Source organism: Nuphar pumila, chromosome 2 (genome assembly GCF_984573655.1).
Source record: "Nuphar pumila chromosome 2, dmNupPumi1.hap1.1, whole genome shotgun sequence".
Lineage (NCBI taxonomy): Eukaryota > Viridiplantae > Streptophyta > Magnoliopsida > Nymphaeales > Nymphaeaceae > Nuphar > Nuphar pumila.
Window position 1 is genome coordinate 34,095,455 of NC_143250.1, and position 23,623 is coordinate 34,119,077.

At 38.4% G+C, this 23,623-nt stretch overlaps 1 protein-coding gene across 1 annotated transcript in view; it reads right to left on the bottom strand.

The window, feature by feature from the left end:
• Nucleotides 1–21,687, bottom strand: part of LOC149845215 (uncharacterized) — a 186,085-nt gene extending 164,398 nt beyond the window's left edge. Inside the window, exons 1-5 of the mRNA XM_089995614.1 lie at nt 21,253–21,687; nt 20,052–20,110; nt 19,836–19,967; nt 19,606–19,746; nt 11,542–11,598 (exon numbers count right to left, since the gene is read on the bottom strand). Coding sequence (XP_089851740.1) covers nt 11,542–11,598; nt 19,606–19,746; nt 19,836–19,967; nt 20,052–20,110; nt 21,253–21,565 — 702 coding nt within the window. The 5' untranslated portion in view covers nt 21,566–21,687. The remainder of the gene's footprint in view (nt 1–11,541; nt 11,599–19,605; nt 19,747–19,835; nt 19,968–20,051; nt 20,111–21,252) is intronic.
• Nucleotides 21,688–23,623: the final 1,936 nt, after the last annotated feature.

A 23,623-nucleotide genomic window follows, 5' to 3' on the forward strand; every position in this document is an offset into this window, starting at 1 on the left:
ATTCATGTGGAAGACCCAAATTTCTTTTTTGGTTCATATCGCTGACCCCAATTGTTTTGGGATGAAGGCGTAGTTGTTGTTGTTGTTGTTGTATGATATTTTTAACAGGCAGTTTTGCGTAAATAAAATTTTTATGTTGTTGATTGTTGACAGCATACACAGGCCCACACTGGGCCTGTGTATATGCTGTTAAGCCCAGCCAACAAGGTCGGTTGGGCTGGGCAGGGTTGTAACAAAAACATTTATAAAAAAAATCAATTTTCTTGTAACAGGCTATGTCACATGGGTGCGGGTGCGGGTGCGACACGGGTGCGGCGCAATTTCAAAAATTTTGGACACGGGGACTCGGCTATATATATATTAAAAAATAAATAAAAAAAAAAAAAATATATATATATATATATATATATAAGACTCGGTCAAAGTTGTGCCCATTAGGGGACAGGTGATGAGTTGTGAAGGCATTCTGTACACTTTCTTCATACAGGAATAATTCACTTTTGGGCACTTTCTTCATACACTGTAATAATTCACTTTCTTCATACAGGAAAAAACCACAAAAACTTGAGTTGTGCCCATTCTGTACTTAAAACTTGAAAGTGTACAGGTTTTTTAGTTGTGATGGGTTTTTTTCCTTACAGCTGTAGCCCAGAAAATTTAAAAAAAAAATTCAAAAAAAAAATGTTTTCCAAAAAATGGACCAAAATGACCCTGGGTGCGTTGACCACACCCAGGGTCGGGTTGACCGAGTCTGAGCCGCACCCGTGTCGGTGCGTGTCGACGCGGGTGCGGCGACCTTGGAGCCGAGTCCGTGTGACATAGGTAACAGGTATGTTGTTGTTCTTTTTGACAGCATACATAGGCCCAAACTGGGCCTGTGTACATGCTGGTGGACCCAGCCGACAGGGTCGGCTGGGCTGGGCTTTGTCCTTTAAAAAAAAAAGAAAAATATATATAATAAATAAATAAAACATTTTGTTTGAAGTATCGGCTGTTGGATTGGCTGGCTGGCAGCCAGCCGAGTGGCTCTTGGCTGACTGTCAGCTGCTGGCCGAACCGACAGGCCCAGCCAAGTGCTTGGCTGGGTGTGTGGTTGGCTGTGGCAGGGCCGGGGCAGGCCCAGTCGACCCCGTCAGTAGGTGCTGGCCTGGGTCTTGGCCTTGAGAAAATTCTTTTGTTATACTTTATACAGAAAATTTTTCTGTATAGGAGGGGCTTCCTGACAGCATACACAGGCCCAAAATGGGCCTGTGAATACCCTTGTCAGACCCAGGCGACCGGGTCGGTTGGGCTGCGCTGTTAGATACATAATTTTTCTCATGTGGGTATTGTAGCATGCTAGTGACATAAGTGTGTTAAATTATGAAAACAGGGCTGGTTGCGATTAGTAAATTTAGGATTTTAAATCTCTTACTGCATGTTAAACCTTGAGAATAAGTCATGTACCTGAAATTTTAATTTCCACATATGTTAGGCGTTGATGTGGTTCATATGTGTGTTGGAACATGCTTACACATTACTCCATGACAAAGTTGTTTGAGTGCTTACTTATTGATGGACTTAACAGGTGTGGTTGCATATACATAAACACATGAATGCTCTTTTGTTCATCTCATTACAATTCATGATTAGAACCATATGTGGTGATAATTGCATAAAGATGCATGCATGCGCATACGATGCATATGCACAGGAAAAGGGGGTATAACATGGGTTGTGTAATTTGCATATGGGAATGTCATATTTCATGTTTATTGTCAATGGGTTAATTTGGTACATATATGACTATACCTTGCAGGCATGTTAATACCACTGCATACATATGATTATGATTCTTGCATCAGTGCTTCGGTGATCATAATGAATCATTGAGGGTTTGGTAAACCCGAGTTGTGGAATTGTTTTCCATCATTCATTTCAATGCATTGCAAAGATCATGCTTTATTAATATTTCAGCTTTATTGCACTGTTTTATATGTTTCCACAGGCCGGAGTCCTGTGATAGCTCTCGCGAGGTAGATGCGAGCTTTTATCTTTCTTTTTGCATATGATGTTGCAAAACTTAAGAAATTAATTAAAAGTAATAACAAAGCACAGTGTAATATACCTTCTGGGATCACCCATCTGGAGAATGGGGATCTTAGAAATCCGGTCTTGGGGAGAATGACTGTGAGGATACAAAACTCCGTGTGCGTAATTTTGGTCCCCTGAACCCGATATTGAGGTTCCTTCTCCTGGCCACGGTTTTAGGGAGAGTCCGCCACTTTACCCGGGAGTGGTGTGTTTGACACAGCTGTTGTTTTTGGTACCAAGGAAGTGGTACTTGTGGGCGTGGGGTGTCCCTTGTGTCCCCGACATTAGATGTGGAGGTCTAATGTTCCGAAGGTGATTCGGTCGAGGGCTAAGTTGGAACCTAGTAATAAAATATAAATTGTGTGCTAAGCTATCCTGGGAACCTAACTTAACCTCGGGGTTTGTACCCGTTTGGTGTATCCGCGGGCAACGGTAATTAAAAAGAAAAACTTAAACTTGTATGCATTTAATAGGGCATGCATAAGGAAACAAAAGACTTAATGGAAGATAATAAAATGATTCATGCATTGCACAAAAGACATGCATTTTTCCTGTTATGCATTAGATCATGCATACTTTAATGGTTTCCTTACTCAATACATGAGGGTAAGTGTTGAATGTTTAATTCTTGTTGCATGCTGAAATTTTGGTAGATGCTACTGCTTTACTGTCCTTGCATGCTTAGCATTTATGATTGTTGCATGAATAAATTCTCAAATGCTATAAATTGTCTTGTATGTATTTCCCTTAATTGTTGCATGATATCTCATCTTGACTCTTTATCTCACTTGTTTCATTAAGAAGTAGCTGTGCTCAGGATTTCGATTCTGACACCCTACTTCATTGGTTTTTCGCAGGAACAGGTGATCAGTGAAGTCGACAGCTACTGCGAGGGCGCGAAAGTCACAACGAGTTTTGACAGTCTTCTTTGTGGACAGAGTGGCTCCTTATTTTGGTTTTTCAGTCTAGTGTTCTTGTTATTTGCTTATTGTCATCAGTGGTTACTTGAGTCAGACACTTTACTTTTGAGATTAGTTTTTAATTCATGAATAAAGGTAATGGTTAGTTTATGGATGTTAATTGCAAGTTCTTTGTGGTTTATGGCTATCTAGTTGGAATTGGAACTGTGAGGACCCCGGGTCTCTGGGAAGTTTTCCGCACTGTTTTAGAAAAAAAAAATTCCGCATTTTCAAAGGGGATGAGTTGGGGTCGTTACAATCCCTACTAGAACCAAAATGGGTGTCAAGTGAAGATGTTGAACTAAGAAGAGAACAAATGGAAAAAAACACTTTTTCCAATTTTTACATGGGCTTAGGCCGGAATATGAACAAGTTAGATCCTCCCTTCTTCATAGATCTAAACCTCTTCCATTGGAAGATGCCATAGCCGAAATATGCCAAGAATAAACTCGTCTTGGCATGATTAAGGGAGGAGATGAAGTTCTAGCCATGTCTAAACCCGACAATCATGTGAAAGCTTATAAGCCTCTACACTTTCGGAGACAAAATAACTATAATGGCAATTATAGAAAAGTCATTTGCCATCATTGCCAAGAACCGAGTCATATAAGACCTAATTCCCTAAGATAAATGAACCTCCAAAAGGTAAGGTTGCCTCTATTGAAGAAACCACACAAAAGAAGGAGAAGCCAATAAAAAGGAAGGAGTCTTTTTCCCTTGCTCAACTATCCGAAGCACTTCAAATTCTACTCAAATCGTCATCAACTTCGGGAGCCGCCATAGCCTCCTCTTCTCCTCCAGGTATGTCTTCTTGGATTCTTGATTCTGGAGCATCCTTTCATATGACCCCTCTTGAAAATGGACTATCCAATTTATGTAACAACTCCAAAAATTCTTTTGTTTCCACCGCCGATGGTACATCTTTACAAGTTAAAAGTTTTGGAACTTAAGATTTTTCAAAAGATTTCTTTGTGCCAAACGTAAAAGTGGTACCTCAACTTAATTTAAACCTCTTATATGTCTTTCAAATATGTGATCATGGATGTGAAATCTCCTTCTCAACTAAGGGTTGCTCTATACAAGATCTCCAGTACGAGAAGCGGACTGGGCAAGGCCATAGGAGTGGAGATCTCTACTACATGAACAACTTGAAACTTCCCACTAACTCATTTTGTAATCATGTCCAAGATAAAAATATTGAAACTTGGCATCAAAGACTTGGATATCCATACAACAACAACAACAACAACTACGCCTTCATCCCAAAACCATTGGGGTCAGCGATATGAACCAAAAAAGAAATTTGGGTCTTCCACATGAATCCTTTTCCTCCAATCATTTCTATCCAATGCCATGTCCTCGGTGAGGTTCAAAGCATTCATATCTTTTCCTATCATCTCCATCCAAGTCTTCCTAGGCCTACCCCAACCTCTTTTAACTAATATATTTTCCCATTTCTCCAACCTTCTAACTGGAGCATCATTAGGCCTTCGCCGAATATGTCCAAACCACCGTAAACGATTCTCTCGCATCTTATTTTCAATGGGTGCAACACCTACCTTCTTACGTATCTCCTCGTTCCGAATCTTATCTTTTATTGTATTTCCACACATCCATCTAAGCATCCGCATCTCAGCTACACTCATTTTGTAACGAGAAACATTTTGTTTGCAAGAATTGTATTTTTGGAAAAATACAAGTCTTTCCCTTTGTAAAGAAATTTTGTAACGAGAAACATTTTGTTTGCAAGAATTGTATTTTTGGAAAAATAAAATCCACTCATTTTCCAAATAGAACATTTGTGTCCAAAAGACCTTTTGAATTAGTCCATTCGAATCTTTGGGGTCCTTCTCCAGTCATATCAAAAGGAAAATACTCCTATTATGTTACTTTTATTGATGACTACACTTGATATGTGTGGATCTATTTTCTCAATTTAAAAACTGAAGCCTTTAATTTCTTCAAAAAAATTCATATGATTGTCAAAAACCAATTTTCAAGTAATATCTCCACTCTTCGATCCGCTTCCGATGGAGAATATCTATCAAATGAATTTCAAGAATACTTGGAAACAAATGACATTTGTCATCAAAGGTCATGTCGTAGGACTCCTCAACAAAACGGTCTAGCCGAAAGAAAGCATAGACACATTTTGGAAACCATTAGGACTCTTCTCATTTTCAAAGAAATTCCAAAGTGCTATTGGGCCTTCTCATTTTCAAAGAAATTCCAAAGTGCTATTGGGCCGAAGTCGTCTTAACTTCAACCTATTTGATAAATAGAATGATATCCTCATCCCTACAAAATATATCTCCATATGAAAAACTATTTGAAAGAACACTCGATTTTAATAGATTAAGAATTTTTGGGTGCAAATGTTTTGTCCTTACACATAAAAGAGATATGTTATCTCCTAAAGCTATTGAATGTGTGTTCTTAGGATACGGAGAAAATCAAAAAGGTTTTAGATGCTTCGACCTTAAAAGCAACAAACTATATGTATCTAAAGATGTTACATCTTTAGAAAATGAAAACGGCTTTGAGAAAAATAAAGATATTGATGAAAGTGAATATGCTTTCTTATTTGATCTTCTCTCTCAAGAAGATGTGACTCCTCACGAAGAGGAAGTTTCTAATGATTTAGAGGATATTCCTCTTAATAATATTGAAAATGAAAGTAATGATTTTGAAAATAGATCAATTCAAACCTATGTTAGGCGTGGTCAACAAGTTCCCATAAGTGCTTTAGAAAAATATTCTCAAGGTTCCAACATAGAAGAAACCTCTTTAAGGAGATCCGGCCGAATCTCCAATCCTCCTAATAGGTTTGTTTTCTATAAGTCTCTAACACCTAAGTATAGGGCATGTCTAATTGCATTACACTCTTATCATGAGTCGTCACATTATAATGAAGCCAAAAACATTCCTCAATGGGTTGAAGCCATGAAACTAGAACTTAGTGCCCTTAAAAAGGCTAAAACTTGGGAAATAACCTCATTACCCACTGGAAAGAACTCTATTGGATGTAGATGGGTCTTGGTCATTAGAACGTTATAAAGCTAGGTTGGTAGCCAAAGGATATGCTCAAGAATACGGTATAGACTATGAAGAAACCTTCGCTCCCGTAGCTAGAATGACTAGTGTTAGGACTCTTATTGTGGTTACATCTGTTAAAAACTGGCCTATCTATCAATTAGATGTTAAGAACGCATTTCTTAATGGTGAGTTAAATGAAGAGGTCTATATGGATCCTCCACCAGGAGTATGTATTGGTGAAAATAAAATTCTCAAACTTAAAAAGGCAGTATATGGTTTAAAGCAAGCTCCAAAGGCTTGGCATGACAGATTTAGCAATGTAATGACAAGCTTAAATTTTCGTTCATGTTATACTGACACTGCGTTGTTTGTGAAAAGTGTAGGGTCTTCAGTAGTTATTTTACTACTATATACGATCATCACTGGAAGAGATGAGCAAGGAATCCATGATATTAAGAAAGTTTTAAAAGAAAATTTTGACATATCTGACCTAGGTTTCTTAAGATATTTTTTAGGTATTGAAGTAGCATACTCTCCCCGAAGGTACATTCTCTCTCAGATGAAACTTACTGCTGACATTTGTTTCAAGTCTGGAATTTCGGATGATAAGAAGACAGAAACCCCTGAGGTTATCAATGCAAAATTAAGGTTGGAAGATAAAACACTTCTCGAAGATCCTATTCTCTACCGCCAACTTGTTGGGTCTCTGACATACTTATCCATCACTCGGCCAGACATAGCTCATGCAATTTACTCCGTCAGTCAGTTTCAACATGCACCTACAACTGTGCACATGAGTGCAATCTTAAGAATAGTCAGATACATTAAAAACACCATAACTAAGGGAGTTTTACATTAAAAACGCCATAACTAAGGGAGTTTTTCTTTCCTCTTCATCATCTCTTGATTTAATTGCTTATACTGATGCTGATTGGGGAGGAAATCCCAATGATAGAGTCTCAACTACTAGTTTTTGTGTTTTCTTAGGTGACTATGATTTCTTGGAGATGCAAGAAGCAACACAAAGTATCATTATCCTCAACAAAAGCGGAGTATCGTGCAATGGCCACTACAACTATGAAGCTTGTGTGGCTTAGAAGTCTCCTCGGTGATATGGGCATAATCATCTCTACTCCTTCGAAGATGTGTTGTGATAACAAGAGCGTCATTTATATTGCAAGCAATCGCACCTTCCATGAGCGTACTAAACACATAGAGATGGACTGTCACTATGTTCGAGATGAATACCTAAAAGGAATCATAGCACTGCCTTACGTCACATCCGAGTACCAATTGGCGGACTTCTTCACTAAAGCCCTTGCTGCTCCTCGTTTTATGTTTCTTCTCAACAAGCTTTCGGTTGTATCCCCGTAAAGCTTGAGGGTGTTAAAATACATGTAATCAATATATTTATATATATATATATAAATATATATATATATAGGTATATTCATCCATACCCGATAAAGGGAATTTCTGTAAATTCGCCCAATAGGGGCATTGTAGTATTTTTTACCTTTTCCTTTTTTCTTTTACCTTTCCTTTTTTTCTTATTTCTTATTTTCCTTTTTTATTTTTTGTGCATTAAATGCACCCTTATTGGGGGGCCCAACAAAGAGTCGGGCTCCCAACGGTCACAATTGTGGCCGTTGGGAGCCCAACGACACCTTGTTGGGACTCCCAATGGTGCCTCTCTCTCCCTTCTCTAACTCTCTCTCACTCCTCTCTTGCCTATAAATAAGTGGGGTCTCCCCCTTTGTAATGTAGTGGCTTCTTGAAGCCTTCTTGTGTTTTTATAAGATTTTAGGCTTTCAAGCCATTGTTGGCTTTTGTGTATGTCCTCTTTTGGACTTGTTCTTTGCTTTCTATGTGTGAACATCCATTGTAGGACATATATTTCTTTTCCGCATATTTCATTACACTTGGTTCTCCAAAAGATGACTTTTAAGCACCAACCTATTTTCGAAACATATAGTTTGGTAAAGCAGATTTTGAAAGCCTTTTGCGAGATAGCGGCTGGATCTCCCAAATCGATGCATTTCGGAGAAGTGTTTTACAACTTCAGTTCGTGTATTTGATGCAACTCGTATAACCCTGTTTAAGGGCATGTGCGTGGGAAGGTTCTACTGAGGAACCTGCACTATTGTTAGATCGGTGCTACGTCATCACTGAGGCGAGATCTAGTTATTGGGTTTTCTGGACAAACTAAAATGGTTTGCACTTTTCCTTTCTTCCCGAGATTATTGTTGATGGATTTCTTCTGAGAAATCCATGCCCCTCTCCTCATAGTTGTACCCTTAGTCATGTACGATATAATCAGACTACGAGGAGCAGGAGGAAAGGTCGGTAGTAACCTCGAAGCGTGTTTTGACCATGGTTGCCAGTTGAGGAAGCGGGAGCGGGAAGCAATACGGGAAGCGGGAGCAGGAAGCGAGACACTTTCAAAATTTTAGGAAGTGGGAAGCATGGGACCACTTAGGAGCGAATCGGGAATTGTCTCAAAAGTGACCTAGGAAGCGAATCGGAAGCGACCTAGGAAGCGAGGGGGAAGCAAAAAAAATAAATAAAATAAATAAAAAATACAAAAAAGGCTCATGATGGTCTAAACGACGTTTCACGCTTCCGAAGAGCACTCCAGGAAAGCGCGCTTCCCAACTTACCTAGGCGCTTCCGGTAACTCTGGTTTTGACACTTTCTGTTAATCATGTAATGTTGATGTTTCCCTAACAGGCAAGAGGCTCGTGATGGTCTAAAGGATCTGAGCATGACAAGTTTGAACTTGAATGGTTACACCTTATCTTATCGGCAAAGCATTTTTGTGGGGATTTCCTGTTAAGAAGTCCATACCCCTCTTATCGTGGTTGTACTTTTGAATAGGTACATTGTGTATTGCGGTGAGTAGGAAGAGAGGTGTGTGGTTACCTCGAATGCACAATAGCACGTGTAATTCACATAATGGTGATTATGCGCCTCCACAGACAAGATGCTCAAGTGGGTCTAATGGACCAAAGCACGTAGAATGAGGTAGCGGTTAAGAAACCCTCGTCGTGTTCGTTCAATATGATTCATCAAGAGAGATGATGGATGGTACAAAACTCTGATAGACAAGTCATTAATGGCTATTACGGGTAAATGACTTGGCTTCCCCAGTCATCAAAGTTAGGGGAAATGCTACAAAGATAGCTTTCAGGCCACTTCTGCAGAAGTTTGGATGCATCCACGGGCTACGTATGCCTTTGGGGATTTACTCTCTTGGTCACTGGCTGTCCCCTTAGGAACGGACTCAGTCAGTCATTCGGGGTATCATAAAATGCATGGCATAATAGACCCCTGAATCGATCTCGGTTGTTTCTACATTTAGTGTCGTGTGCGTACCCACAACGACCAATTATTAATCAGAACAAAATGTAATATACTCACAGTATTATTGAGATGTGCGTACTGTGACACGACTTGCTTGTTTGCCCTGTAGTTCAGCGTATACCACTCGTTGAACTATGCACGCCTGGTGGGGCGTTGTTCTTGTTGGTTGAATTGCTTACGCAGTTCCTTGCTAGTAATAACTAGCTGCTCGTACTAGTTAAATGCTTATGATAATAGCATTACGCTAGTTGCAATATATTAGCATGTGACTTGCTTTACTACTTGGTGGAGTTATTCGTGCTTGTTGTAATCTAGCACTTATTGGCTTGCGTCTCTTACAACGGATACGACTGCTCACAACTCATAATCTACGAATTGTTTACAACTAAAACTAATGCAATTGTTTGTCTTACTAACTACCTACACTTTGTGGTTAATATATAATTGTTGTCGTGTGATTGCTTAATCACGTGTAGCTTATAAACTGCTTGTGTAATAGCTTGCATTTTATGATCATTGTAGTTACTTGTCGGTAGACTGAAGAATTCAATAGTTATTGTATGTATTGTAAACTTTGTTATGATTGTCTATCTTATTTTGTTACTCGGCTTACAATGCTTGACTGCTTGGTGGAGTTAGTTACTCCCTACCTGTAGAGTTAGTCAGACTGCTACAGTTGCTTACTTTGCTTGTTTAGCACTTTGTCAGTTACTACTTTGCTTTACTAGAGTTTTGCTTTCCATACTCGACAGCATGTATGGATAGCTCTGCTAGTTTTGTTTCTCCTGTTTAGTTGAGCAATTATCTTGCTTATTGCAGTTTTTGTTCTTCATTGTCTTTTGTACACCTACTAGTTTTTCGTGAAACTGACCCATTTCATGGGCAGGTGGTGGACAGGTTGATACAGCTTGCGATGGCACGATAACGTGATGAGATCAAGATGAGACCCTTTCCTTGACGTTTTGGTAAAATATGATATAAATATTATTTGAAAGTCTCTTTTGAATTAAACTCATGAATTATTAAAACTGTGTTACCAAAACTCTGTTTCTTCTATTTATTTCAATAAATATATTTGAAATTGCAAATCAGTTTGTAAAGGAAAATTGCGCTGTAATGCGCCCAATGTCCAGAGACTTTTTTGTTCGAACATGATTTTTCGCTGAATCTCTGTTTCAAATTTTGATAAATGATCGATTTTAAAGCTTTCAACATTTTTCATAAAAGGTTTCAAGTCCAGGATTTTGGGGCGTTACAGAAACCCGTACCTTAATCGTTGTGGTTCGAACCGTGAAGAATGAAGATGAATAAGAAGTTGAAGAGGCGCTGGTCAGCCTGCTCTCTCTCTCTCTCTCTCTCTCTCTCTCTCTCTCTCACACACACACACACACGGTACAGCCCCTTTTTTTTTTCTTTGTGCTTCAGCCCTCTCTCTCTCTTTCTCTCTCGAAAAATGATGTTGAGAGGAGGCATGAGCCTCTTCTTATAATTCTAATAGGACTCCTCTCTAAAGAGGACGTCCCCTATGGTTTTGGAAAGATTTCTATTCAATAAAAATCTTTCTAAACCAAACACTAATTATAATATATATCTATATATATTATCTATTCTATTCTATTCTATTTTATTTTATTTTTAAACTTAGCTTTCCAGCTACTCATAGATCTTGGATCCCGGCCCATAGGGTCCAAGATCCATATCTGGATCCATTTAACGTCATATGGATCTTGGATCTCGGCCTAAAGTGTCCAAGATCCAATATTAGGATCCATATCACGTCAGCCACATATATATATTAAATCAATTTAAATAATAAAAATTACATTTATTAAATTTTAAAATTAGGCAAAATTTGCGAGATATTACAATACTAGCCTCCAAGAATCTACTTCGTTGCATGGCAATTTTCTTTTTTTTTCCTTTCCTCTCCAAGAATTCAAAAGCAATGAAGATGAAAGAACAAGAGATGTCACAAGCTCATAGACTAGACATTTTCCTTAAAATGAAATATTGAAGCAAATGAATGCAGGAAAAAGTGAAAATTAAACTGTGAAGATAATATGCCACATAATATCAACATGAGTTGAACAAGTATCAGAAAGAATCATACCTCTTCAGCACTGAGGAAATCACGGTTAACATTTGTCCTGCGGTGTCTCCGCAAAAGCTGCACAAGATGAACTTGAAAATAAAGAGGAGCTGGTAAGAATCCTTAAATCTCTACTTGGCATGGAATAAATCCACAGGCAGACCTCTATAATGCTTGAAGCATCTTCCATGAAAAAGATGTGTTGAACAACAGAATGATGTCGGATTAGTAGTTAATAGAATCAAAACCAAAGAGCATGTGCAACTATCAACATCATTAACAACAGTGACATTTAGCACAGCCTGCTTCAGCAGCTTGGCAGCATAAACATAGGATTATAAGACGGGATCAAGAATATGATAGGTCACAAATTAAAGCATGGCCCTTTCAGGAACATCCTCCAGGAGAAAATGAAACATAGATCAGCAATCAAAACAACTTACATGATACAACATATATGATGCATGCTACCCCTTCTACCACTGACACAGAGACACAAAATAAGCTATTTTTTGTAGTTTCACATTAAGAATGGTATTTAATGTGACAAGATAGGGGAGTAAGACAGTTGTACTATTAAACAAGCCCAATTCACTAATTCTAAAATTGTAATAAGAAAAAGCAAAAACTGTGTATATTAAGCATACAGCAATTCATTGTCAAACTCATTCTGCAACAATGAAACATTCTAACAAGTAATAAGAAATCAAAATTAACTGTGACAGCAAGGGTTATCCCATAATTTGTAGAATAAATGAACTTCTTTATAGAATCCTATGGAATTTCCAGTGCATCCTTTCTTGGATATTCTTTTAAAACCTTGACCTGCTTATGATACAAGATTCTACAAAGGAAAGAAGAAAAAATTAAAGTTGCCGCATCATGCAAACAAAAAGTGAAGAGCCATATAAAATATCTTTCTAAAAACTAAATGCACAGATTGGAATACTTTACAACTTGCAGATGCACAAAACAGAACAGAGGGAAGAAGATATTACAAGAATATCTTCCAAATACTTCAATTTGCAACTTTGAGACTTCATTGCTAGGCCACAGAACCAGACAGCCCTCATATGATCCACATCAAAATCTAATTCTATGGTAAGTGGATCTCTTCCCTATTCTTTCGGGAGTTGGGCTGCAGGAACAAGAAATAATCACTTTGGTTAGAAAATATTAAATAGGTATTCCATACACTAAAGGCATCAGTTGGTTGACCATAGCAGTGGACCCCTCCTCCCTACCAACTAAGGGTTCTACTATTGTCAAAGAACTCCATGAAAGAGTAAATTCCTTTGTGATTTTGATGCATGATCTCCTTAGCACACAAAAGTTGTCACAAGGTGGCATACCAGGGAGACAATGTGGTGCGGCCCACACTCTCTATGTTTAAATCGAATATGTATTTGCGCGAAAGGGTCACACGAGGCTTCGTTTGGCGCTTGCAGCGGGACATCCACCATGCATTCGGGTCTCAAAGCCTCCCAAACGCGTAAGAAAGGTTGAATCTGTTGTGAGGAGGGTCTAAACACGTGAATGGAGACCCCGTGGACGTCACCCACAGTGGAGGGGCCTGATGCAATGGGGATCGTGCTTCCAGTACACTCAACAGATGCGGCGGAGTCCTGGGAGTCTTACTGATTCCCCGAAAAATATCTGGGACCTCCAACGACCCAAGCAAACCCGTGGGGGGGTTGTGCCCTCTGATCAGCACTTGGAAAGTCTGATCCAGTGTGGGGAAGGCTCTTACATGCTGGTTTTCAGATCTGAATGCCCAACACCAACAAAGGCTGCAGTAGCCAAGGACTGGCTACCGGCATGCTCGACTCGCAAGGCAGAGCCTCCGAGAGGCTTATGGCCTCTTGGGGATGTGCACAGCCTCATGGCACCTTTGGGAACACCCTAGGGGGTGCTGCTGAAATGAGATGATGATCTTCCAAACACGAACTGAGATTCGAAATGATGTCTTAACAAGACATTTAAGCATAACCCTTAAGAAGGGTATAAAAGGAAACAAAAAGGAATAAAAATATTCTTTTATTGAACAAGGAGAAAGCAATGCTTAAGAATCATTTTACTTACATTACAAGAGGGGCTGTACCCCTATATATAGACAGTATGAGAGAGGGAGAGAATGAGGGACTCAATAGAGTCGTTGGACTCAGTCCAACGACTCTATTGCTAGTCAAGTCTTAACTAAGACTTGACTAGTTATGTCATTTTAGTTCAAATTGAACTAGATGACAAAAAACAAAAAAAGAAAAAATATAGAAAAATAAAAAATATTATTTATATATATAATAATATTATTATTATATATATATGTTTACAAATTTACATTTTAACACTCCCCTTCAAACTTACGATACAATGAGCGAAAGTTTGTCTAAGAGAAAGTGAAATCGGGGAGCAGCGAGAGGCTTTGTAAAGAAGTCTGCTAACTGATATTCTGAAGTAACATATGACAGATCAATTGTCCCATGTAGATATTTCTCTCTGACGTAGTGATAATCTATTTCGATGTGTTTGGTGCGTTCGTGGAATGTTCTGTTACTTGCAATGTAGATCGCACTTTTGTTGTCACAGCACATCTGTGAAGGTTTTGTTGCTTCAGTTCCCATGTCAGCAAGCAGTCGTCGGAGCCAAACTACTTTCATGATCGTGGTTGTCATGACTCTGTATTCAGCTTAGGTGGATGATAGAGATACCTTCTGCTGCTTTTTGCACCTCCACGAGATTAATGATTCTCCTAAAAAACACAAAAAACAGTGGTTGAGTGTCTGTTATTGGGATGACCTCCCCAATCGGCATCAGTATATGCAAGTAAATCAAGAGAAGAGGAAGAAGACAAGAAAAGTCCTTGTGAAAGAGAGAACTGAATGTGTCTGATAATACGCATGATTGCTCCTATATAAACAGAAGTAGGAGCATGTTGAAACTGGCTTGCTGTGTGAACAACATGTGTTATATCTGATCTGGTAATGGATAGATAGGAAAGTACCCCGACAAGTTGTATGTAAGGAGTAGGATCAGCAAGAAGTTCTCCATCATCAATCTTCATTTTAACATTAACAACTTCTGGAGTGTCTACTTTCTTATCATCACTAATACCAGACCTGGAAACAATGTCAAAAGCAAATTTAGTCTGAGATAATAAATATCCTCTAGGAGAATAAGCAACTTCAATGCCTAAAAAATATCTTAATAAGCCTAAATCAGTCATTTCAAAATGAGATTTAAGAAGTCTTTTGATCGTTTCAACTCCCTGTTTATCGCTTCCAGTGATGATCATATCATCCACATAAAGAAGCACAATGATTCCTGCATCAGAATTCTTAACAAACAAAACACTGTCAGTTAAACAGAATTGAAAACCAATATCAATCATAACACGACTAAATCTATCATATCAAGCTTTTGGTGCTTGTTTAAGTCTATAAAGGGCTTTTTTTATGCGAAGGGCGTTACCCTTAGGAATACTTAGACCAAGAGGGGGTTTCATGTATACTTCTTCAACTAGCTTTTCATTTAAAAAGGAATTTTTGACATCCATTTGGAAAATGAACCATTTCTTGATAGAGGCTAAGGCAATTAAGGTTCTGACAGTTGTCATACGAGCCACTGGAGCAAAGGTTTATTCATAATCAATGCCGTATTCTTGGGCATAACCTTTGGCTACTAATCGGGTTTTATATCTTTCAAGAGTGTCATCACTCTTGGTTTTAATTTTATAAACCCATCGACATCCTATAGTTTTCTTCTCTGGAGGAAGATCTTGAATAATCTATGTAAAAGCTTTTTCTAGTGCATCTAATTCAACTTTCATGGCTTCTATCCATTTGACATCATTTTTTGCTTGGAGATATGTAGATGGTTCTTTATATGAGTGAATTAATGCAATGATTGCCCTATATGTAGGTGAGAAGGACTCGTATGACAAACTTTCCTGGAGGCCTCGAGACTCGAGATGATCGTCTAGTTGCAATGTCAGAATATTTTTCAAGTGCACATGTAGGATTAGACACTTGTGGCCTGAAGTATTGGATACTAGTGTCTCTATGAACTTCTTCATTGTTAACATTATGATCAAGATCAATAATTCCTTGATCATTATCAAAGTTATAGTCAAGATCATATTTATCAGATTTTGATGTCAGATCTAACAAAAAAGAGTACTCAGTGTCTTCCTTTGGTTTTTTAAAATCAAAGAAGCTCTCCTTTTCGAGAAAGGAAACATTTTTAGACACATATAATCTATTATTTTTTAAGTTAAAACACCTATAACCTTTCTGATTTTCAGCATATCCTAGAAAGGCACAGGGAATCGCACGAGGAGAAAGTTTATCATTTTTGTCAATAAATATGAAACATATGCACCCAAATATTCTCATTCTAGAGTAGGTTGGAGAAACGTTCATAAGTTTTTCAATGGGAGTGATATTTTGTAAAGAAGAGGATGGCATCCTATTAATCAGATAGATAGCAGTTAAGGCGGCTTCTGCCCAAAAGTCTTTCGGAACTTGATTTGCTATTAATAAAGTCCTAGTGGTTTCCATAATATGGCGATGATTACGTTCTGCCAACCCATTTTGTTGAGGTGTATAAGGACAAGATCTTTGATGTGTGATGTCATGTGACTTAAGATAATTTTTAAAATCTATGGATAAAAACTCTCCCCCTGAATCTGTGCAAAAAATGGTAATATCATTTTGAAACTTGTTTTTAACCATATTATGAAATGTTTGAAAGTATGAAAATACTTCAGGCTTGTGTTTAAGAAAGTAAATCCACGTATATCGAGAGAAATCATCGACAAAAATAACATAGTAAGCAAATCCTCCTTTAGAAATTACTGGTACAGGACCCCAAACATCCAAGTGTACTAATTCAAGTGGTCTTGAAGAGAAAAAAGTTCTGTTCTGAAATGGTAATCTTTTTATTTTGCCAAGAATACAATCTTTATAGTCAAATGATTCAGAGTTACAAAATTTTCCTAGATTTGGAAAAAGTAGGATTTTGGCTATATGTGGGTGACCAAGTCTCTTATGCCATAGTTCCAACTCAATTTTCTGAATATTATAGCAAAAAGCATTCTTCGGCATTTCCAAAAAATCCATGTAATAGAGTCCTTCTCTATGGCCTTCCCAAATCAGTTTGCCTGACTGGCGATCATGTACCCAACAACCATGAGAAGAAAAGAAAATATTACACCCATAGTGAGAAATTTGAGATACAGATAAAAGATTTAAATTCAATTTGAAAACATATCTAATTTCTGGAATAGAAAATTTCTTTGTTTTACAATTTTTCAAAATTTCTTATTCCTTCTATTTCAAGAGAAGTCGCATCGGCTGTAAAGACCTTTTGACACACTTGTTTTGTTTTTAACACATTCGGATAGCTTCAGATGAAGAAGAGGCACTTTTGATGAGAGACTGAAGAATCTCCATTAGTTGGGCCATGAAAACTGGTGCATCTTGATCTTTAGGCTCCGATTCAGCAATTGCAGCTCTTTTCTCTCTCAGCTCCTTAAGTTTGGGATATTGTAGCCTGTAGTGTCCCGGTTCATGACAATGATGACAAATAACTTTCTTCTTGTCATAATCACTATTTTGATGATTAAAGTGAGGAGGTCTATAAGATCGAACATGATTCCCTTGTCTAGACACAGCTAGAACATAATTATCTTCAGTTTTAGAAGAACCTTTCTGGAGACGATTTTCTTCCATTGTTAATTCTTCAATAGTTTCAACAATAGAAGGAATTTTCCCCCGGTGAAGGAGGGTTGATTTAGTAGTTTCAAATTCCGGCCTCAATCCAGTTATAAACTGGTAAAAATATTCAGCATCGAGTTGTTTCTGACGAAGCTCGATGTCTTCGGTATAATGCCACTTTGGTTCTAAAAGAAAAAGTTCTTCCCAAAGTTCGGACAAACCATTGTAATATTCACAAATTGTTTTGTCTCCTTGGATCATCATTTGAACTTTTTCTTGGAGATTGCACATGTGTGCAATATCTTTAAGGGAATACATATTTTTAAGGTATTCCCATGCCTTATCAGCATGATCAAACTTGGCAAGACTTGAGCATTTTTTAATGTCAACGCTATTGATAAGCCATGACATTATCTTCGCATGAGATATTCTCCACTCTTTCCATTTTTTCTCATAAGAGGCTAGAGCCTTGATTTTCTCTTCTTCCGATAGAGGAACCTCTTTATCTCCCTCCTTTTTAGTAAGAGATAGCTTAGGTTCCGAATCGGAAGCATCCGCAATCCCCCATAGGCCTTTTCCCATATATGGTGCTTAACGATTGAAGCCCATGTTACATACTTTGTATCGCTCAATTTCATAGGCATGATGGTGACTTTATCATTGTCATCCATTGATTACAAGGAGAGAAAAAGAATAGGGATAGAAGAGAAACAAGAAGAGAAGTGAGAAAAAGAAAGAGATACAATACAACAAGGTGTGGAATCTTTCCCAACGAAGTGATAAAACACTTCTCTTCAAGTGGCGAACACTTTTACAAATGGGCACGGAAACCGAGGCAGCTTTTCTTCAAGGTCTAATACTTTTGCGGCTTTGATACCATGAAATGAGATGATGATCTTCCAAACACGAACTGAGATTTGAAATGATGTCTTAACAAGACATTTAAGCATAACCCTTAAGAAGGGTATAAAAGGAAACAAAAAGGAATAAAAATATTCTTTTATTGAACAAGGAGAAAGCAATGCTTAAGAAGCATTTTACTTACATTACACGAGGGGTTGTACCCCTATATATAGACAGTATGAGAGAAGGAGAGAATGAGGTACTCAATCCAACGGCTCTAAATAGAGCCGTTAGACTAGAGTCCAACGACTCTATTGCTAGTCAAGTCTTAACTAAGACTTGACTAGTTATGTCATTCTAGTTCAAATTGAACTAGATGACAAAAAACAGAAAAAGAAAAATACAGAAAAAGAAAAAATATTATTTACATATATATATAATAATAATATTATTATATATATATATATATGTTTACAAGTTTACCAGCTGCTACCAGGGGTGGAGATGAGAGAGAGAGAGAGAAGGAAAGTGGGAGGCGCCAATGGGAGAGAAAAGGAAAGAAAGAGGGAGAGGGAGGAAAGAAAGGGAGAGAGGGGGAAAGTGTGTGTGTGAGAGAGAGAGAGAAGGAAAGTGGGAAAGAGGGAATAGGAAAGTGGGGGATATCCAAGGGAGAGAGAGCTACTTAACTAAAAATACCCCAATTCAATTCATGCATAGCTTGGGCTCTCTCATAAGGTCCTTATATAGGGAGAGAGATGTTCACAAATTGGGCCTTGGACCTTATTCCAATCAAACCAAATCCATCAAGCAAACAATTAAAAAGACAAATAAATCCAAAAGATAGGCCTAATGGCTTAGGGCGCCCAGCACCTAGCCATGTAAGGGCATGCCTATGATGGGGGCGTGGGTTCATCCCCCCAGGCTGCATCACAATGGACCCAGGAAATTAGCTCCAACACATAGACTTTTGAATTATAACATATGCGTCGAGAAACACATAGTAATCATATTAAGATTTATTTGACGCTCATACAATTGTCACATATCACATTATGACAATTCTCTTGGCAAGAAAATTCAAGTAATATTGTTTAAGAAGTTATATATTTGTGTGAAAATAGCATAAAAAAAAGAGTTAGTATAAAAAGAATACAAAAAAAAAGGAAAATTATAAAAGTGGTAAATAATAACAAAAAACCAATAGATCTCATTAAAATTGCATTAAAATTTTAAAATCATGATATATTGGAAAAAGGCAATAAACTGAACTAGTCACAAGTTTCATGTTTTGTGCATTTAGCAGGGTAAATCCAAAATCTCCACAATATCAAACATGCACACATGTACACACACATGCATGCACATGACACACAGACACACACACTCGCATGCACCAACTTCCATCAATAAGATATTGCAATTTTCCAAAACTTGGTGATATTCATGATAAAGGCTGTGTGTGTGTATGTGTGCGCGCATGTAACACAAACAGTAAAATTATTGCTCCAGTGTTAATGGTCAATAGTACCTGATTAATGTAGCTTAGCCTTGAAACACCAGATACTAGCTTTGCAACATCTTCACCAAATTCCTCCTCTACATGCCGGAGGTTTTCTCCTGCATCATCTATTACATCATGGAGAATTCCAGCTACAACCGTATTTGTGGCCTGAAAATCCACGTGTCTAGCAGATAAAAAAAACCTGTAACATGTTTCACAAACAAAAAGATATAATATTTAAATGTAAAACAGCATACTCTTTCTCCTTCTGCAGGAACCAGGGCAGCTAAAATCTTTCCCGTATGTACACAATGACTTAGATAAGGTTCTCCCGTTTTCCTAAATTGGCCACTGTGAGCTCTCTTTGCAAAGGCTATAGCCTTCTGAACCTGCCTTCAGAACAAACTGTTAGCAACCATTGATTAGGACAATATGCACATTATTACTGCAAAAACAAAAAAAGAAACTTAAACCTTTGCAGCAGTAAAGATAGGGTACCCTGTGACATCAACTCCATCCAATACAAGGGAGTCTGAAGACAGGATAAAAAAGTCCTTTATCAATACAAGAAAGAAATGTGATATTAGTAGTCATCAAGAGAGATCTATTGATATTTCACTTTTCTGGGGAAAAAAATAAACAACCAAAAAGGAGAAAAGCAGGTGAAAGCTTGACTTAGTGTACAATATTATGCACTAAATAACCCTTTACAAAAATGTAAACCCCAGCAGCTCCCAAATGGCAAAAAATAAAAAGGGAAAAAGAGCTAGTGAACACGGGAATACTATAGCCCTCTTGCTGCATTTGGAGTAAGATCTGAAATAGACTCGCTGTATAGATTCCATCATCAAGTCCTCATCATGTCCTTTGGAATTAGGTTCTACATCTCCCTTCCATGGGATAAGTTAATTCCCAACACTAATTTCGAGGCATGCTATATTTCATAAGAACCAACATCTGAAACCAACTCACTGTATAAATTTCATTGTCTGCCATGTCCTTCATCGAACTCAAGTTGCATATTCTCTCGCAACAAGTTGATCTCAAGGCCACTTTAAAGCCAGTTATAACTGATAAGCACCACGATGAGTCAAACGAGGAATATATTTAATGTATCTAGGGATTACTTCAATTGAGTGACGATCACCTGAAGGATGTGAACCATGGTTCACGCAACAAGTAGGAATCAGAAGAGAAACATCAGATATGGATAAAGGAAGCGTAGGTCATCAAAAAAGAGACGGTGCGACAATGAAAATCCAATGACAACTAACCGTGCGAAGTCAATAAAATAGTAAAGAAGGAAAGGAAAAAGAAAAAAGAGGAAGAAATCAGGGTCAGGATTGGCGGAATTGCAGAAAATCCTCCCATTCTACTCAATAGGATACATTTGTAGACAATGGAATTGATCCCAAATCCCCCCTGAACGCCACGGATCCTAAACACCTTCGTCGTGACAGTTCAATTAGCGAGATTTTGCATGTTTAATTTCCATATGCAAAAGGTCCATTCAAACAGCCATCCTTACTATCAAGAATATCCTTCCGTACGAGACTAAAAAGTTCGTGAACGCAAAAAAAAATATGGACATTCGTCAATAAACAAAAAGGAGAAGAAAACCCTTGATTCCATAATCAGAGTGGGAAAAAGGAAAAGAAACCCGCAAAACATTACCCGGATGATCCTCGGGCTTCGGCCACAAGAAATCGACCTTGGTGGAGAGGCAAGCCCCGGAAGCGATGGCGACCGCCGTGACGGCCACCTGCGCGAGCGCCGACGCCACGCCGGAGTGCGCCGTCGACCCCGACGCCGTCGCGATGACGGAGTTGAGGGAGGAGGCGGCGAGCCTGGGGTCGAGGACGCACCGGAAGCCGCTCCGGAGGGCGCGGTGGAAGGTCCGGTGGTGGCCCCTCATCCGCCTCGCGAGCCGCTCCGCGTTAGGGCTTCGGAGGACGGATCGGCGGCCCAATTGCGCCCTTCCCAACATACTCGACCGCCCCCTTCTGCCCTAACTCCTTTCACAGAGAGAGAGAGGTTTCATTGGACTGGAGGAAGAAGCCGAAGAAGAGGAGGAGAGAGAAGGGAATTCATCATTGCGGTTAGTTTCTGTGGTGGAGATGTAGGAGCGAATCAGACTTCGATGGATTGATTGATTTTAACGTTCGAAACGCATGGCGGTGAAAAATATAGGAATTGATCAAAATGCCTTCGCTTATGGTCGAGATTTACTGTAAATTGTTGTTGCCGAGAGAAACGTGATAGGGGTATCGTGAGAAATAAATAATCGTAATAACGATGCAACCCGCGAGCCCCTGGGACGGTTGGGAGGGGGAATCTTTCCCGCCGCCGACCTTCGGCTGCCATGGATCGGATCGTTTCGAATTTGAATCCGAATCCAAGCCCCGATAAGGTTTGGGCTGGTTTCAACATAGTGGCCAGAAACGAGCCAGGATCAGGTGCCATCACATGGCACACTTTGAGTGTGCCGCTGCACATGGTGCCCTCCATCTTTGGTTGACAAGTCTGTCAAATTGTGGGGCCCAAAAGCAGATGGAGGGCAGCCAGGTGCATAGATACGCTCAAAGTGTGCCATGTGATGGAGCCTGATCCTAAAAAAACGAAACAATAGAGAAGTGGTGTGATTCACTCTCACAATCTCGTATTTAAATTGCCAACATCTTATCCATCAAGCTAACACTCTATTTTGATAATTTAATCAAAAAATACACAAATATACTCAACTGAATGTCCTATATAAACATCTGTGACGCGTGTAATCAGGCTAATTGAGTGTAACCGAGCTCAATTCGTTTATGTGTATTAAGTCTAAGCCTTTGCTCAAGCCCAACTAGTTTATTTACAAAGACGAGTTCAAGCCAAGCTTAAATGGGTTGAGCTCGAGCTGGCTCGGCTTGTTCTGCAGTCGTACCTGTGCTACTTTTAATTTATGAAATGAATTACTTGCCCTTAACCTTAGCTACAAAATCTCGGTTCTTTTACGTAGCCTTGCATAACTTTTTTATCAGATTTGTGGATATTTCAATAATAAGATGTTGATTGTGTTTATGAGTCATTGATTGGCATTGCATGCAATTGTGACATATGAAAGATTTTATCTTGTTATTTAAATTTTTTGGCTGAAAGATGAACTCACTTAAAAATCAATAAAATTAGTGTCAATTTATATGTTAAAAAAATCCAGTTTTTGAATTTTAGAAATACTAGAATTTATTGTCTCGCACATGTAATTAGGAGTATAAGCTCAAGTGAGTTGGGTGATGCAGGGAATATATTATTTTTTTATGATAGTCTCTTGAATATAAGACCTTCAAGAGATTAATATTCTCATGGTGTTAGTTGGAAAATCACCTGACGACTTAGAGACTATAAAACACTTGTAACTTTTTAAGAAAATTTTGGAAAGCCTTGTAATCATTCATTTATCAGAGTTTAACATAGCAGCTCAACAAAAAATGGTATTTGAAATAACAAGTCAACAGACCTTAGGCGCATTACGGGCGAACATTCCTTTACGCAACGGATTTATAACTTCGTACATTCATTTAAACCAAATAGATTCAAAATGAGGTTTTAAAGTTTATACAAAAGTGGAATTTTAAAGCGACACTTAGAGCACACTAATCTTGTTTCTCTATCGTTCTAATTTTATTAGATATCTCCCAATAGTGAGCAAAATGAGCATGCTAACAAAATTCAAAACAAAACTAACATATACGTTATTTTTTTTGCGATGTGCAAGTCAAAATAAGTAAAATGAACATGATAACTTTGTTTTGATATTAGTTGTCCTGATGGTACACATAGGAGAAACGTAGAAACAATAGAGATTGCCTGGGGGTTTGTTATTCTATGTATTTTGATACCCCGGACAACTAGCTGAGTCTGTTCTAAAAAAGATGACTAATGATTGAGAGAGAATTCTCCAATGGTATTCGTGGTAAGGGATGCATTCGACTTCTGCAGAAGTCATGGGATCTACCACCTTCGATAATATTTGGTAGCCCAATTCCCTAACTCCGTTGAC